At 32.1% G+C, this 18,494-nt stretch overlaps 3 protein-coding genes across 3 annotated transcripts; 2 read left to right on the forward strand and 1 right to left on the reverse strand.

Moving 5' to 3' along the window:
• Positions 1–1,012: 1,012 nt before the first annotated feature.
• On the reverse strand, positions 1,013–2,870 carry LOC8275523 (pentatricopeptide repeat-containing protein At2g15980). Its single transcript, XM_002519067.4, has one exon. The coding sequence runs from the start codon at positions 2,809–2,811 to the stop codon at positions 1,351–1,353; it is 1,461 nt and encodes a 486-aa protein (XP_002519113.1). The 5' UTR covers positions 2,812–2,870; the 3' UTR covers positions 1,013–1,350.
• A 3,330-nt stretch (positions 2,871–6,200) lies between these two features.
• On the forward strand, positions 6,201–7,345 carry LOC8275522. Its single transcript, XM_002519066.4, has one exon. It carries the CDS (start codon positions 6,346–6,348, stop codon positions 7,150–7,152), a length of 807 nt encoding a protein of 268 aa, XP_002519112.2. The 5' UTR covers positions 6,201–6,345; the 3' UTR covers positions 7,153–7,345.
• Positions 7,346–15,000: 7,655 nt separating this feature from the next.
• On the forward strand, positions 15,001–15,981 carry LOC8275521. Its single transcript, XM_015719077.3, has one exon. It carries the CDS (start codon positions 15,046–15,048, stop codon positions 15,394–15,396), a length of 351 nt encoding a protein of 116 aa, XP_015574563.1. The 5' UTR covers positions 15,001–15,045; the 3' UTR covers positions 15,397–15,981.
• The last annotated feature ends 2,513 nt before the right edge of the window (positions 15,982–18,494 follow it).

An 18,494-nucleotide genomic window follows, 5' to 3' on the forward strand; every position in this document is an offset into this window, starting at 1 on the left:
CAAATTTTGAAAGGGAGTGAATATAGAATAATATAGTTACAAATTTGTAAAATTGTTCAAGAACACGAGTTACCGTGATAAGTATTACACTTTCTGTTCTCACATTGTTGCGATTATCTCTGCCAAAATATTCATATCACTTACAGAAACAGCAATATAATTGTTGCAATCAATTTGATGTAATCAGTCTAAACCTTTCACAAAATCACACTCTAAACCACCTGCGTTACTTCTAGTGTATAAGCAGTTCCTGTCACTATTGAATTGGTAATTTGGCGCTATCTTGAGATATCAAAAACAAAAGGAATCAACAACTTATCAGAACCATTTTTACTTGGAGAATTATGTAAAACCAGAATTCAGAATACATGCTCTATCTTCAGATATCAAACTACTCGGGGAATCAGTCACATATCAAAACTGTTTAACTGGAGAATTATCTTCCTCTCTACATCTAATTAACAACCACAATTAGACACGGAAAACAACCGGCACGTGGAACTATTTCATTTACCGCTGGAGCATCACCCTCTCTCCTCAGTATCCAATTACCAGACACACAAAGAACCACTGGATTCTTCTTCAACCAAAAATCGACAAGGTTCCATTAACATAACTAAGCCGACAAAGAATCACCTCCTAAATCTTCATTCCTCTTTTGTCTATATTTTCATTTCTCTGGCTAGATGAGTAACTTCTTGGCTCCTCTGCTGAAATGTGCTAAAAGAAGCTGATGTCAATGGCCATTTTTAAAATATCAAGAAGAAAATATCTCGACCGCAAAGAAGGATTATTTACAAAACGATAGTAGTGAGATCAACTGAATATATGTACTATTTACAGTTAGATAAATGAGAGTAATTGCACAAAATTTTCCTAGACAATTTCATGGCTATGTCCATGTCACAGCTCATCCAGAGTGAGTTTTTGTGCTGTCCCTTAATAAGCTACAAGTTAAAGTGCTCAAACTCAAGACGATAAATAACTTGCTCGAACACATACACGCACCACATGCATAATAAAAATGATATTTCTTTGATCAGCAACCAATCTAATCATACTGTTCAGAAAATATTCACTATGATATACTGTTCAATCTTTTATCTTCTTGCAAGAATGAGCAGTACGGCAGCAACATGCTCACTTCCTCCGGCTAAAGATTGCTGGCATGCACCAGTACTGTCCATATTGGCCAGAGATTTTATACATCTACTCATCATTTTACATCAAAAACACATTATTGTCATACATTTTTAAACACAAGAATCCCATGGCTATCCATCTTAGGAAAATGAGCAAGCTGGCTGAAACGATAGCCTCCCAGCTTGTCAACTTGTCAAAGATAAACATCTAGTTCTCTTCTTGCCGCTTTTGAATTCCAGACATTTCCTTCCTCAACATAGCTGCCATTTCCTCATTTCCTAACTTCATATACCCATCAATAAAAGCACCATAAATCTCAAAATTTGGCTCAAATCCTCCCCCTACCATTTCAGCCTGAAGCTTCAATGCTTCATCCATCTTACCATCCTTACATAACCCCTTAATCAACAATTCATAACTCTTTCCGCTAAGACGAAAACCGTCATTTCTCATTGCAATCCTCATAATCTCTAAAGCTTCAGAAACCCTTCTCTTTTCACAAAGCCCTCCAATTAATACGTCCATTACCGAACCTTCAGCCCTAAATCCTTTCCTAACCATATGTTTAAACACAAGAATTGCGGAATCAACATCTCCAACACTACAATACCCATTGATGAGATGCTCAAAAGTAACACAATTAGCTTCAACACCATTCAATTCCATTTCTCTCGAGAGTTCCTCAGCCTTTTCAATCTCCCCAATCTTACAAAATCCACCAATCACAGTATTATAAGCCACAACATCACCCTTTATTCCCTTTGCTCTCATTTCCTCCCATAACTTCTCTATTTCTTTCGTCCTCCCCACATCAAGAAAGACAGTCATCAACACACTATAACTAAATCCATTTGGAACACACTCAAATCTCTCCATCTCACTCCAAACCTCCTCTACCATCTCCAATTCACCATCTCGATAAAAACCCATCATCAGCTCATTAAAAGTATGCACATTAGGTCTAACTTTAATGACCCTTTTGCCCTCATTATCATTCACTTCAAAGACCTCTCTAAAAACGCCATAACCAGCATAACACCCTTTACATTTCGAAACCCAAGAAACCAAAAAATTACAGGTACTAATTAATGGGCTAATCCCACGAGACCTTAACAATCTCACAATCTTTAACCCATCATCAATCTTTTTCAATTCAAGACAAGATTTTATCAGCAAATCGAAAACAAAAGGAGCAGAATCACACTCTCTATAAGTTTTAACCAATATTTCGAAGAATTTAAGCGCTTGTCCATTACTATCATCAACTAAAACAGGCGAAGTAAAAGCAAGATGGATAATAGACTGGGCCTGCGGTTTAAGACGGGCCCGGGATAGGATATGAGTGATGGTGGAGATTGAACGGAGGTCATGAGAGCAAAAAGAAGGGTTCCGTAGAGTGAAGTGGAAGAAGCGGAGGGCAAGACGGGGATTTGATTTTAAGAGAAGGATAATTTGGGAAAAGTGGGTTGGGGTTAGGGTTTTGTTCGAGGTGAGAATGAGTGAGCGGAGATGGGTCCATCTTGATTTGGAGCGGTGGTGGATTAGGAGTGAAGTGATTGTGGTGATTAATTGTTGATCGGACGATGGAGGTGAGGCGGTGGAGAGAGACTGGGGATTAATGGTTTTTGGAGAAAAGAGAAGAATGCGTTTTAGAATTGGGCTTGCCATTTAAAGTGTTTGTAGTTTTCTGGTTTCAGGAGCTTCAGCTCACAGTAGGAGTGCGTTTCAGTCAACATTTTTCTAGTTGCTCCGTTTTTGTACAAAACGTTGCCGTTTCAGAATTAATTTTATACTATCAAAGAAAAGGTTTGCCTTATTCGTCTAGAAATTTTAATTTTCTTAATATCTTTTACTAATAAAAAACAAAATTAGCCAGATTTAGATTCAGAACAATCTTAAAATAATATTACTGATACAAATTTAAAGATTAGTTAATCATCTTGTTTTAAAATAAATTAAAAAAAACCATTTTTTTTTTCTTATAAACTACTTTTTTTTTCTTATTTATATATTCTCATGTCATAATCTTTGCAAAATGTCTCATTTTGTATCTATAAATATATATACATATTATATTATTACAAGAAAGCTTGAATGATAATATGGTGCACAAGGATAAAAGTTTAATTTCTCATACTATAGATCTAATTAATAGCATTGATAATATAAGCACATACATAGTCAAGTTGTTTATAGAGAAATTTTAAAGTGGAGGTTGGTTGATCTTTGATCACAAGGCAAGGGAAGTAGTTACTGTCATGAAGGGATCATGCAAATGCTACCAAGGGATAATGGATTTTGCAATTTGGCATTATATACCCATTGAGGAGAGGACATATTCATTGTCACCTGACAAAATGCCATTTGGAAAATTCTTTTTCGAAATGAAAATTTTCTTCCTATCCAAACGACTAGAACCGGTGAAACTTGAAATACAACCCACAAACCAAAAAGAAAAAGAGAAAGTACAACCAGTGGAAGTATAAAGATTAGAAGTACAAAACACACCCAATTGGTTGTACCAGATGAAGCTTCTAGAAAAGCATTATGCATAGATATATTATGCTAAAGAAAGAATCATATCCGTAGTTACTTCTTATTTAATTGTGTTCTAATTTTTTATAACAACTAAGAGGAATTTAGGGAGGCATAAGTTTCTTTTTTCTTTATTCTTTCAAGATAAGATGATGTAAGGTTAACTTAATCAGTGAAAACTGAGCTTTAACACTTTAAATTGTGAATAAAAATCTATATGTTAGAGGTTGGTTATGCAACATCATTATTATTAAAATTAATAATCTAATTGGTGGAAATTGGATTTTTTGATTTCTGTTCTTAAAGTAGTCTCACTTAGTGTTAGAATATAATCATGAATGATTTGCCAAAGAAGAATCAACTCAGAATTTTATACCAAAATTAATTTATAAATATGGCATGATTGTTAAAAAGTCCAAAATCAAAAAGAAGAAGAATATATGTATAAAGAAGAAGCAATTAAAAGAACTGTTGCTTCTAGTACATGCCACGAGACTAATTTCATAAAATTATGATAATATGGCCTTTATTCCATGGAATGAACTATGAATATGAAAGACGTGGGTCCAAAAACTATAGATATCAGCAAACTCAATAACACATGACATTTGAATGGAAGTTCTAAGGACAAAATCATTATCATCTTAAACACCATTTTGGATACTTACACGACAATTATAACCCAGGATAAGAGTTTCCTAAAAAACAAGGTTTCATCTCTTTCTGTTCAAACATATATCAGAATGGAGATTTGGTCAGAAAAATTTATAAAACAAACCAATAAATACAACCATCATTATACAGTTGCAGAAGCTTAAAGATGAATGTTGTAATGGTTGATGTACGAGAAAGAACCGTATTCATTAAATTCTTGCAGTTACCAATGTATACACTTGTAGCAATTGGCTTTTGACAATTACATTTCATATATATACATATTAATATGCTACCCGGATTTATTCTTTTATTCCATTTCTTTCTTAATTTTTCACTGAAGAAGCAGAATTTTTTTAGTTTTAATTTTTAATTTGTTTTTGTTAGAGCCTTATAAGCTTTTAGATTCATATGGTTGCAAGTTGTATATCCGCATCACAATTTATTATTCTTTAATTGAGATCCTCCAATTTTTTTTAAAGATTTTAATTGTATTTTTTAAGTTTTCTTTTGAGTGATCAAAATAATGGTGATCATCTCCAAATAAATGATGTACACCTTTAAAGGTATAAAGAAACCTATCAGATTAGGTTTTATTGGATTCTAAGTGGCCTTTAAGTGTTTGCTTAAACGAATTAAGCAAGAATCAATTCCTTCAATTATATGCCACACCTAAACATGAAGAGAAAAAGAGAAGATGCCACCTATGACTTGGGCACTCTATAGTTGAAGCTAAATGAATTTTGGATCTGCAAATGAATGAACAATTTGATGGTAAGATAACATTTCAAAGAATAGAAGAATATAATGTGTTCTTCCATGTCGCCATTTCTATCACAAGAGGAGAAGAAGAAAACAATTGACGCAATTGGGATTGTATGTATTCTCTAGTCTCTTCCACAGGATGAATATTCAAAGATGACTCTGTTCTACACACACAGCATTTAAGGATTTATTAGCATCATCATCATCATCATCATCATATATTTGTTGACTTTATAAAATAGATTAATGAGTATTGCAATTTACGCTATGACTTTGGGATGCTTTACCTTTGATTAAAGACCAACATCTCACAGAATATCACTTTTAACTTTTGTTGGTAACTCACTTTAATGTGACGTTAATTAAATTCTTATTGTTAACGAATTGCTACATTTTTCAGTATATATGCTGGTGATATATTGTACCTAATCTTGCGTGATTCACACCAATGCTTCATATTCCCAACAATTTCCAATTCAACTTCCTAATTTCAACATGTTCTTCCGTATAAGAGATTTTTTTTTTTTTTTTCCATTGATTAGGCAACCTGATTTCATCTATATATTCATTAGACTATGCACTGTGTGTTGTTAAAAGTTCACCTTTTAAGTATTAACACTCTGTATATTATCCTTTTAAAATTACAAAGTTAATTTTTCATGAATCAATGCTAATAAAAGATTAACGGTATGAACTAATAGTTAATTAATGAAGTCAATTAATATACTATCAACTATCAGATAGTAGATTAATATTTTTAAAATTTCTTTTAGTTAATTATAAACTTAATGCATGCCTTTTTTTAAAGTTTTGTGCTATACATAAAGTTAATTAGTTACACTTGTTTCTACTTTGTTTGTTGCTAATTTCAAATGCTTGGGGAACTAACTTGATAATCTTCTTTATGGTCATTGTCCACGAAATCATTCGACAGATTAGAACCATGAAAAGCGAAAATTCGTATATATTCTTAAAATGTGGGACGTGACCCAAATATATGCCTTATGTCTGCCCTTACCCTTCTACACAATAGGATTCCTATGCACAACTATCATCACTTACCACAATCATCAAATATCATCAAGCATAATTCCTTACTTCGCTTCAACAATACGCTAAAAAGAAGCTGATAAACCCTATAATTAAGACCCTAAATCCCATTCTTTAAACCATCTGATTCATCTCTCTATTTAATTATCATCTATCCATCTCCCTCTATATATATTCACTCAGCCATATTGTTACAGGATGCAAAAAACAAAATCTATGAAGTACAGTGAGATATCCCACTTCAGCCATCCTCAGCACCCTCTGAAGTTTGAGTACTCAGAGTCTCCATTCAAGTGCGACGGATGTAAAGAAGTAGGGATTGGGTCGCGATACAAATGCACCAAATGTGATTTTGATCTCCATATGCATTGTGCCATACCTTCTGCAACGATCTATCACCCATTCTACACCAAATGTTCGTTCCAGTTCCTGTCGCGACCCCCAGGTGACAAGCCTCGTTATTGCAATGCTTGTGAAAGGGATGTGAGTGGGTTCGTTTACCACTGCAAAGATTGTGGATTTGATCTTCATCCATGCTGTGCAAAGTTGCCTATGGTTCTTGATGATGGAGAAGTTAAGCTTTATTTGTACAGGAAAGTTAGTGCAACATGTCATAAATGTGGACGTAAAGGCAGAAGTTGGAGCTATAGGTCATCGTGCAAGAAGTATAATTTGCATGTTGCCTGTGTTAAGGATATGTTGGTGGAGAATTGGTCTGAGCTTTATCTTGGCCGTAACCATTCTTATGATAATCATTATTATGGGAAGGGTAGTTATTATAATGGTAATAATACTAGTTATGGTAGTAGGAAAGCGGAGATGCATAGAATTCCTAGCCTGAAAAATGTACTCCAATCTCATCATCATAACAAGAGTAAGAGCAGTAAGGTGCAGAAATGTTGTGAAATGGCTGGACTTGCTGTGCAATTTGTCGTCTCCGCCGTGCTCGGTGATCCCACCACTCTTATTGCTGGTGTTATTGGGTCTTTGATTTCTAGAGGCTGATGGTGTGCAAATTAGGGTTGATTAATTAATAGAAAAATGGAATATTTGGTTAGGTTAATCGTAATATTTAGATTTTTAGTATTATTAGTGTCTCTGAAAGGAATGTTGGACTCTTTATGGATAAAAAAAAAGAAAAAAGAAAAGGAGTCCATGCCTCTTATGTGAATAAATTCTTCTCTATTTTATGCTCTTAGATTGTTTTTTAGTGCTTCTCCGGAATTCTCAAAGCATTGGCATTGGCAATGGCCTGCCATCCAAGCAAAGGGTCAAAGTACCCCACTCAATTGCACTCCAATTTCAGTCAAATTAAGTACTAATACGTAGTCCTGGTATTAATAAAAAGCACTAAATATTGCTGTAAATAGAAAAAAAAAATCTATGCCAATAGGCATCTTTTAGTAGGCAGAAAGATTACATCATTATATATGTAGTATCTGTGTCTTAACAAAACGTTATTAATAAGATTGATAAATGTTTGAACTATTGAATCTTATTGAAGTTAATTGGAAGGCATAAAAGAAGATGAAGTAGAAGACATTTCAAAAATTGATTACTTCGACTAGCTTTAGAATCTAATTAGGGATAATTATATTTTTTGTATTTAAATTTGTCAAAAAATGACAATAGAGTGGTTAACCTCTTAAAATTAATAATTAAGTATGTCAACTGTAAAAAAATAATAAAATAATATTTTTAGCATGTCACACATTATAAATACTGATGTTGATTTTTTTTATATATTAAAATGAGATAAAATAAAAAAAATATGGTAAATATGTATTGTAAAAATAATAAAATGTTGTCCATGATATACAAATATGTTTTTACCAAGTAATTAGAGTTTTATAGTATAATAAATATTAGAATTTGTGATTTGAAAATTAAAGATTAGAACTATTAAATTGAGCATCAATAGAAGTTAGAAAAATAGAGTTATATAAGATAAAATTTAACCTAAGGCTATAATACTAATGAATCTATTTTAGTTTTTAATGTGTTCAACAACTCCCATTTATATGTACAAATTTAAGAAAAATTTGAAAATTACCTACTAAAAATATCATTTTATTTTTATTTTTATACACGTTACCACATTTAATTGTTAGTTTTAAAAATTCAACCATTCAATTATTATTCCTTGATAAGTTCATATACTAAAAATGTAATTATTTTATATAACTAAATAAAAAAAAATCTCAACATCCGGCAGAAGGTGACATCAGCATGCATTTTCTTTTTTTTTTTCTTTTGAAAAATAACAAAAATATCTTTTTTTTTTATTCTTATCAAATTTATGGTATTTATTATTTTTACTATGTTAAAACACAATTCTTAATTTTTTTTTTTTCAAAGTTACAGTTTGGTTTTTTTTTTTTTTTTTTTTTTTGTCTTTTACAAAACACCGATAAAATTTATACAGTAAAAAAAAATATTTTAGAATATTTTTAAAAAGTTTTTTCTTTTTGAATTTATGGGTGCATGAAATAAGCTCGCAACTGTAAGTAATGTCATTCTTTTTGGGCTCAGGCCCAGGTCCAGTTTGCTGCATTGTGAATCGGCTTGAATTCTCAGCCCATAACGCATATGGCAGGTTGACACCTCTTTTCTTTTTTTTTTTTTTTTTCTTTCTTGATTGGTGCTGCTTTACATCTCAGAATTTGACTCATCATCTTGCTCCGAGTTCTTTCATCTATTATTAAATAAATAAAATTCTAGGGCCTTCCATGTGATACTAGTTGCACGAATAGGTATAATCTTTATTTAATGTATTATTTATGTAAATGATATAAAATATATGATTGTTAAATTTAAATTAAGAAAACAAGAATAAAAGAAAAAAAATAATATACTTACATGTCAAATACTTCATCCATTCTATATTTAACTGTCTCTTCAATAAAATCAAAAAAATTATAATTATCAGTTACTTATATATTCAATATAATATTAACTTTTTCTTTTCTATTTTATTCTTGTGTTGGGTATATGTGTAATAAATTTTTCAATATCTATAAGAAGGTAATTTAGTCTAATTTAGCTAGCTTTTTCTTGTAATTAAGCCTAAATGCTTTTTTATTCTAAATGAACTATTAAAAGATAACATATAGTATGGAATGAAGAAATTACTATATAACTCCACATCAATGTTGAGAAAATAATACTGTTTTACTCTTTGGTAAAACAAATCAGTATTGTCCTAATCTTTAGGAATTATTATGTTTTTTAATCATGTATAACGTGTCTTTGGAAGTGTCCTAGATGCTATTTCTGTTATGGTTCAGCCTATTTAATAGGCACTAGTTTCATTTGAATAATATATAGAAAAACGTATTTTCTCCTATCAGTTTCCTTCCCTTTTACTTTCTATTTTCTTTTCTTGTTATCAGTGGTATCAGAGCCTAGTTGGGCTAGAAGGAAATTAGCAGCAGCTTATGTGATTTCTAACAAGAAGGGAAAGAAATGTCATCTGAAGGAAACTATGTGCAGCCTGCTATTCCACGCTTTGATGGTCACTATGACCATTGGAGCATGTTGATGGAGAATTTCCTGCGTTCTAAAGAATATTGGCAAGTTGTTGAAAATGGTGTTGAAAATGGTGTTGAAACACCTCAGCCCGGTGTAGTACCCACGGAGCAACAATAGAAGGAGCTGGAGGCACTGAAGTTGAAAGATTTGAAAGCCAAAAATCATTTGTTTCAGGCCATTGATCGCTCTATTCTGGAAACAATTCTTTATAAGGAAACTTGCAAAGATATCTGGGATTCAATGAAGAAGAAATATCAAGGCTCTACTAGAACAAAGCGAGCACAACTTCAAGCCTTGAGAAAGGAATTTGAGACTCTACAAATGAAGAGTGATGAGTCTGTGACTACTTACTTTGCAAAGACCATGACAGTAGCGAATAAAATGCGATTCCACGGTGAAAGGATGGATGATATGGTTATAGTAGAGAAGATTTTACGTTCTTTGTCAACAAAGTACAATTATGTTGTTTGTTCTATCGAAGAATCCAAAGATGTTGATACACTCCCTAGATGAACTCCAAAGCTCTCTACTGGTTCATGAGCAAAATATGAATCGAGATACTCCTGCAGACGAGCAAGCTTTAAAGGCTTCTATGTCTATTCCTTCCTCAAATTCAAGAGGAAGAGGTAGAGGCAAAGGAAAAGGGCATGGAAGAGGCACAGGAAGAGGAGATCAAAACAACATCAATGGCAATGACAGTCACTCGCAAGGTCGAGGTAGAGGAGGACGAGATCAACAATTTGATAAATCCAAAATTGAGTGCTTTCGATGTCATAAATTTAGGCATTATTATTCTGAATGATATACTAAGCTTTCATATGATAAAGAAAAGGAAGAAACCTCAAATTTTATTGAAAAGTAAGAAGCAAAAACGTTGTTAATGGCTGTTTAAAGTAGCAGGAAACCTGAATAAAATATCTGGTATGTGGACACGAGCTGCAGCAATCACATGAGTGGAAGTAAGTCTTCTTTCTCTTTTCTAAATGAAGATTTTCATTCGACTGTTAGTTTTGGTGATTCTTCTACTGTAGAAGTGATGGGTAAAGGGGACATTAAAATAAAAACCAAGAATGGTTTTGTGGAAACAATATCTAATGTTTTATATGTTCCCGACTTGAAAAGTAATTTATTGAGTGCTGGTCAATTACAAGAAAAGGGTTATGTCATCACTATTAAATAAGGTACTTGTGAAATTTATGATCCAATTATAGGTGCTATTGTTGTTATACAAATGAGTTCCAAAAGACTATTTCCGTTGAAGATTCAAAACAATTCAGTCTTGTTTGGCTGCTGAAATCAAAGACTCTTCTTGGTTATGGAATGTTCGTTATGGCCATTTGAGTTTTGGTGGATTGAAAACTCTCAACCAGAAGACCATGGTGACAGGAATTCCTCATATAGCAACCCCTTCCCAAGTATGTGAAGATTGTGTTGTTGGCAAACAACACTGTTCTCAATTTCCTAAAAACAAGTCATGGAGAGCAAAATAGTTGTTAGAACTGGTGCATTCAGATATATGTGGTCCAATCAGCCCATCTTCTAATGGAGGTAAAAGTTATCTAATTACTTTCATTGACGATTTTTCAAGGAAAACTTGGGTGTATTTTTTACAAGAAAAATCTGAAGCATTTAGGGCGTTTAAGTTTTTTAAAGCTCAAGTTGAAAATGAGACCGGAAAAAATATTAAAAATCTACGCACTGATCTAGGTAGTGAGTATTGCTTAAAAGACTTTGAGGATTTTTGTCTAGAGCATGGGATACGAAGAGAACTAACAGCAGCCTATACACTGTAACAAAACGGTGTGTCAGAAAGAAAGAACAAAACAATTCTTAACATGGTGAGGAGTTTATTAGCACAAAGAAGGGTACCAAAGCAGTTTTGGCCAGAAGTAGTAAATTGGAGTGTTTATATTTTGAATAGAAGTCCAACATTTGCTGTTCAAAATATAACATCAGAAGAGGCTTGGAGTGGGAGAAAACCAGATGTGGGTCATTTTCGCATTTTTGGATGCATCGCTTTTGCTCATGTCCCTGATAAGAAGAGAAAAAAACTTGATGATAAAGCTGAAAAATGTGTTTTTGTTGGCGTAAGTGAAACTTCTAAACCTTACAAATTGTTTAATCCTTGTACAAAAATTATTGTAACTAGCAGGGATGTAGTTTTTGATGAAGAAAACACTTGGGAATGGAATAGGCAGCAGCCTACCCAAGTCTTGATGAAATGATGAGCAAGAGCAAGTTTCAGCTCCTTGCCTTTCTGAAAGTTCCCCACGAAGATCTCCTACAACAACTGACACTTCACCAATAAACAATGATGATGAAGAGAATCAAACACAACCTCAAATTAGAAGAAGTCCAGCTTGGATGGAAGATTTTGAGGTAACTGGAATTTTTGATCCAATTACTCATTTTGCTTTGTTTTCAGATTGTGATCCTACCACTTTTGAAAGTGCTGTCAAAGAGGAAAAGTGGAGAAAAGTCATGAATGATGAAATTGATGCCATTGAAAGAAATAATACATGGGAGTTATGTGATCTTCCGAAAGGACATAAAACTATTAGTGTAAAATGGGTTTTTAAAATAAAGCTTAAAGAAAATGGTGAGGTTAACAAGTATAAGGCGCGTTTGGTGGCAAAGGGATACAAGCAACAAGATGGGATTGATTATATAGAAGTTTTTTCTCCAGTTGCAAGACATAATACAATCTGAATAGTGGTTACTTTAGCAGCTTAAAAATCTTAGCCTATCTTTCAACTAGATGTCAAATCAGCATTTTTACATGGTCACTCGAAGGAGCAGGTCTTTGTTGAGCAACCATCAGGTTTTGTTAAACATGAAAGTGAGCATAAAGTGTACAAATTGAAGAAAGCCCTTTACGGACTGAAACAAGCTCCACGGGCATGGTATAGTTGCATTGAAGCTTATTTTCTTAAAGCTGGTCTTACAAAGTGTCCTTATGAGCACTCTCTCTTTGTTAAAATTAGAGATGAAGGTAAAATGCTCATTGTTTGCTTGTATGTTGATGATCTCATTTTTTTCTGGAAATTGCGATGTCATGTTCAGAGACTTTAAGAAGTCTATAATGGATGAATTTGAAATGACTGATCTTGGTATGATGCATTATTTTCTTGGCATAGAAGTGACTCAAACATCTAATGGAATTTTTCTTTGTCAAAGGAAATATATGAGAGAAATTCTGGATAGGTTTCAAATGCAGGATTGCAATCCAGCAAGCACACCGTTAGAGTTTGGTTTAAAGCTTCACAAGGTTCATGAGGGGAAAAAGGTTGACAGCACCCTTTACAAATAAATTATCGGCAGTTTAATATATTTAACTGCGACAAGATCAAATATTATGCATTCTGTGAGTATGATTAGCGGATACATGAAGAAACCTACAAAGATGCATTTGTTGGCTGCGAAAAGAATTCTCCGCTATTTGCAAGGCACTAAAGAATTTGGGTTGTTTTATAAGAAAGGTGAAAAATCCAACTTTTTTGGAATTACTGATAGTGATTATGCAGGAGCTCAAGATGATAGAAGGAGTACTTCAGGCTATGTCTTCATGTTAGGAACCGGTGCCATCTCATGGTCATGGAAAAAGCAACAAATTGTTACTTTGTCAAGTACAAAGGCTGAATTCGTAGCAGCTTCAACTTATGTTTGTCAGGCGATTTGGCTAAGAAGAGTTCTTGAAGAACTAAAATTCAAGCAACCAGGTGCCACCACAATTTTCTGCGACAACAATTCAGCTATCAAATTATCCAAGAATCCCATACTTCATGGGAGAAGCAAACATATAGATGTGAAGTATTATTTTTTAAGAGAAAGAAGCAGTAATGATACTATTGAGTTGGAGTACTATAAAAGTGAGGACCGGCTAGCTGATATATTCATGAAAATTCTCAAAATATCACCTTTCCGGAAATTGAGAACTTTGATGGGGTATGCACTTTGAAGGATATAGAAGTTTCTGCTGCATAATTAAACTGAAGTACTACAGTATTTAGTTTAAGGAAAGGAATGTTAAGAAAATAATATTGTTTTACTCTTTGGTAAAACAAGTCAGTGTTGTCCTAGTCTTTAGGAACTATTATGTTTTTTAATCATGTATAACGTGTCTTTGAAAGTGTCCTAGTTTAATGCTATTCATGTTATGGTTCAGCCTTCCCTTTTACTTTCTATTTTCTTTTCTTGTTATCAATCAATACAATAGAAGAAACATTTATCTCACCAATTTAAAAAATTAAAGTTGCATTTTTCTCAAGCATAATGAGGCAGCTCGAAGGCTGAAAATTAAAATATGCTTTCAATTATTATTAGTCAGATGTTTATAGGAAGGAGATGAATACAATCTATCCAATAGAATAAAACTATTAATTTTAAAGATAAATTTATAAGAAAATTATTGTTTAGAATTGGTTATCAATAATTTTTACATATCTTATTTTAAATAATAAAATAAATGTCAATAATCCAATACTAAAATATAAAGATTTATATCTAAGTAAGAATATCTCATATTTTTCGTTAGCGTGTACTGTAAATAGTCATGTTTGAGTTGAAGATGGCCAAATAACATTGACTTCATATAGTTACATGCATTTTATGTTTCCACCCTACTCTGACAGATAATCTTCTTGATCTTTGAACTATAGTAACGTTGTTCTCATTAAGTTATGGGCGTTTGATTAGTTAAAAATGAGAAAATTTGACGAACTGAACATTTACCTTCTCCTTGAAAATAAATTATCAATGTTAACTCGTTCGTGGCACGTCCCTACGACTAGTTACATAATAAGCCACTGATTTGTTTTTAAAGAAAAGCATCTTTGAATGAAATTAAAGCCAGCAAGAAAAGTTCCAGCAGATGGGCTTGGAGGACAACATTAGGGTCATTAAATTAACCCTCATGGACTCAAAATTAGCAGCAATAGAATGTCCTCTAATAAGACCAGTAGGCCAAAACTTGGTAATTCTTTGATTTTATAATTTGCATGAAGGCATGAACGAGCTTGAACGGACAGTGGATAAAATATTAGTCTATATATATATATATATATATATATATATATATATATATCTCAATATAAGAATTCTTTTTAATTAATATCGTTGCTGGTCGGTCCAAATTGTTTTATATTTAAAGAAATTTAACTAGCATGCATATTTTTATTGGATTAGTACCTGAATTAGACTAAAACTTCCTAATCCTATCAACTGAATCCGTAGACTAAGTTTAGCTAATTATTTAATTTATGAAGAATATATAATCCTTATCCTATCAACTATAAATAACTCGGTAGTGATTATTACACCAGCACAAAACCACAAATCCCGTAAGTGAAGATTAAGCAAGAACCAAACATGGGTATTTGCAGCTCCAATGTGCTAAACCCATCATCGTCATCACCTTCGCTTGCTGCAGTGCTCATCCTGGAAAATGGCCAACTTGAAGAGTTCTCGTATCCAGTTACAGTTTCACAAATACTAAAGAGAAACCCCAGTTGTTTCGTATGCAAAGCAGATGACATGAACTATGATGATTTCATTTTAGGCATTGATGACGATGAGGAGCTTCAGCTACACCAGCTTTACTTTGCATTGCCTGTAAGTTGGCTAAGTAGCCGGCTTAAACCTCAGCAAATGGCTGCCTTGGCTGTTAAAGCAAGTTTAGCTCTAGAAACGGCTGGGATATCCTCCTCTGGTTTATACTAGTACTAAGGCTATGGATTGCAGTAGAATGCTTCTTGGCGGTGACGGCAGTGGCAGCAGCAGTGGGGGTAAAGGATTCATGGTGAATAGGGAAGGTAAGGGGCGGAGAAGAAGTGAATTTAGTCTAAAGATTTTAGATGTTATCACGGAGGACTAAGACTCCGCATAACGTCTTTAGACGTAATTACATGTTATGTATGAGTATGTTCTTCCTAGTGAATTATGTAAAATTGCTAATTGAAATATGTGTTGATTGAGGTACTTAATGGTGCTTCAACCTTTTTTTGTTCTTTTAATTATTTTTATCGGATTATATAGCTGAGGGAGGGGAGAGTTGCATCTGCCTCTTTGCCCAAATTGAAAATTTTAACTGCATAATGAGACCCTAATTTGATATCAAATAAAAGGTCTATTATACATATAAAGCCCGAACAAAAAAGGAAGGAGTTAGATTAAGAAGCTCCCTCTGCAGTGGAGGTGTTAATATTTTTTGTCACAAAAGAAAAAAAAAAAAAAAAGAGATGTTAAGTTTGTTTTTTTAAAACTTCTATATTCAATTAATTGCTTAAGAATTGCACTTCTCTTTTGCGTGTGAAAACATGCTGCAATTGTCTCCAATAGGCAAAGATGTAAAAGGAAAAGGACAATATACTTACGTCAATAGATAAATTTTGACAATAAAATACTAATAATACCTTTTAGTTTGTTTTATATATATATATATATATATATATATATATATATATATATATATATATATATATATATATATAATATTAATTTCCAATATATAATTTTTTTTATATGTGTATTTAGTTTTTGATAATAAATTTTTTATTTTTATATGTATATTTATTTTTAACAAATGAGATTCAAACTTATATGTAATTTTATAGTTTTTTTATTAGTTTATTAATTAATAAATTGCATTTCTATTTAAACACTTACTCTAAGAAATAATATATTAATTATATTTTAATATTATATTATCTAATAAATAGTTTTCTAATAAAATAATGATATTAATTCTATCCTAAGAAATAAAATAAAAATTCTAGTTTAATATTATATTAAATAATAAATTATTTTCTAATTAAATAATAATTCTAATTCTAAAAAATAACATCTTAAATTATATTTTTAATATTATATTCAATAATAAATTAATTTTAATTTTATAATAAATCTTTAATTCTAAAAAATAGAAATATCAATATATGATAGTATTAATTTATATAATACCAAAATTAAATTAATTTATATTAAATTAATTTTTATATGATTTAACTATTAAAATCTAAAAAACATCTAAAATTAGTTATTTTGTTATTATCTTTTAAAATATTATAAATTTTATTAAATCGTATCTATCAATTTCATTTTATAATCAAAACAATAAAATGGTCGAGCAAGACACGAGTAAACAACTTGTATTATATTAATTTGTTAGTAATTTTTATTCATTACAATTCTATTTTGATTTGAATTATAATCTATTAATAATTTAATGATTACAAACCCTTTTTTTTCCTGTAATGTAACCTCTTTCAATTAAAAAAATCTTTCATGTGCCAAAAAGAAAATCTTTTCAACTCAGAAATTGCCTAAAGTTCTTAGTAATATAAAATAATTAAATACTATATAGTACCATTAAAGGTATAAAATACACATAGATGTTATTTAGTGTTCACTCATAGAGGAGCCTGTCTCCAAAACCCTAATGAAGAGATACGAAGGTCAAAAGATATATGGGTATTTGCAACTCTTGTAGTCCAATAACGGTAGCCAGTAGCGCAAAACTTACCCTTGAAGATGGCAGGCTCGAAGAATTCCCCTACCCAGTTAGGGTTTCGCATATATTAAGAAGAAACCCAGTTCTTTTATATGCGAAGCAGATGATTTGGGATATGATGATCATGTTTCAGCCATTAATGATGATGAAGAGCTTGAATTAGGTCATCTTTATTTTGAGTTGCCACTGGGTTGGTTGCACAGTCCTATTAAGGCTCAAGAAATTGCTGCATTGGCTGTAAAGGCAAGTTTGGCTTTGAAGATTGATGATCATGGTAGATATAGGTGTTGTTGGTGGTATGGGTTCAAAAGGGCGGATGTCATGTGGCTGAGTTTCGAGAAAGGCGTTGAGTCCAGGCCTTTGGTGACAATTGTCGGCTGCAGCAACGGCAGTGACGGTGGTGGTGGTGGAGGCATTGTTGGAAGGGGGAAGAATAGGGTGGATCGTGGTGATGGGGGAGAGAGGAAATTTACTAATAATTTGAGTGTTATTCTAGAGGGGCAAGGAGATCGGTGATGCTATAAATTGCTTTTATTTTTTGTGTTATTGAACAATCTGTCATCCATATTTCTCGGGACAAATTTTTTTTTCTTTTACCATTAATTGATGCATAATTGTTAACTGCATGCCCTCAAACAATTAATCTCCTTTTTTCAAATTAGAGGTTAAAATCTTTCATTCTGAATTAAGGTGTTTGATCATTAGATGTGTGTCTCCTCTTCTGAATGAAAAGTCATTTTGAAGAGTTCTTTACTGTATACAAAAGGTCCAACCTCAAAACTTGCCATGAAAACTCAGCTACATTGCAGACGTTTTAGAAACAAACTAAATCTGTTCAATTTAGTCAATCACTTTGTTAGTTGTGTTGGTTTTGTGGTTAGATAGTGGAGGAATGTTTATTAATGAAAAAATATTAATTAGTATCCGTTCACTTAACCTGTTATGTAAGTCATTATCAGATGTCAAGAATATTTTAATTTTCCGCAAGCAACAAGAAAATTGAGGCCATCTGGTGGTAAACTCTAGAGTTGCTTCCTAAGAAGTAAAGATGTTTATTTATTGGAAGCTTAATTAATATTCAGATTATATTCTTCATTTGATACTGGAATCATCACTAGAACTTTAAATCCCTCCTATTAGAGAGATAATTATAAATTTAGTGTCTTAATTTCTTAATTTTTTTTATTTCAATATTTGAATTTTTTTTTTAATTAAGTATCTAAACTTTCTAATTTATATCTATTATGATGTCTCTTAAATTTTAGAGGTTAAAGTAATAATTTAACTCATTTTACATATGAAATAATAT

Source organism: Ricinus communis, chromosome 5 (genome assembly GCF_019578655.1).
Source record: "Ricinus communis isolate WT05 ecotype wild-type chromosome 5, ASM1957865v1, whole genome shotgun sequence".
Classification (NCBI taxonomy): domain Eukaryota; kingdom Viridiplantae; phylum Streptophyta; class Magnoliopsida; order Malpighiales; family Euphorbiaceae; genus Ricinus; species Ricinus communis.

Excerpts from the sequence above, each read along its gene's own strand:
- LOC8275522 (XM_002519066.4), top strand. The coding sequence starts at position 6,346 with ATGCAAAAAACAAAATCTATGAAGTACAGTGAGATATCCCACTTCAGC.
- LOC8275523 (XM_002519067.4), bottom strand. The coding sequence starts at position 2,811 with ATGGCAAGCCCAATTCTAAAACGCATTCTTCTCTTTTCTCCAAAAACC.
- LOC8275521 (XM_015719077.3), top strand. The coding sequence starts at position 15,046 with ATGGGTATTTGCAGCTCCAATGTGCTAAACCCATCATCGTCATCACCT.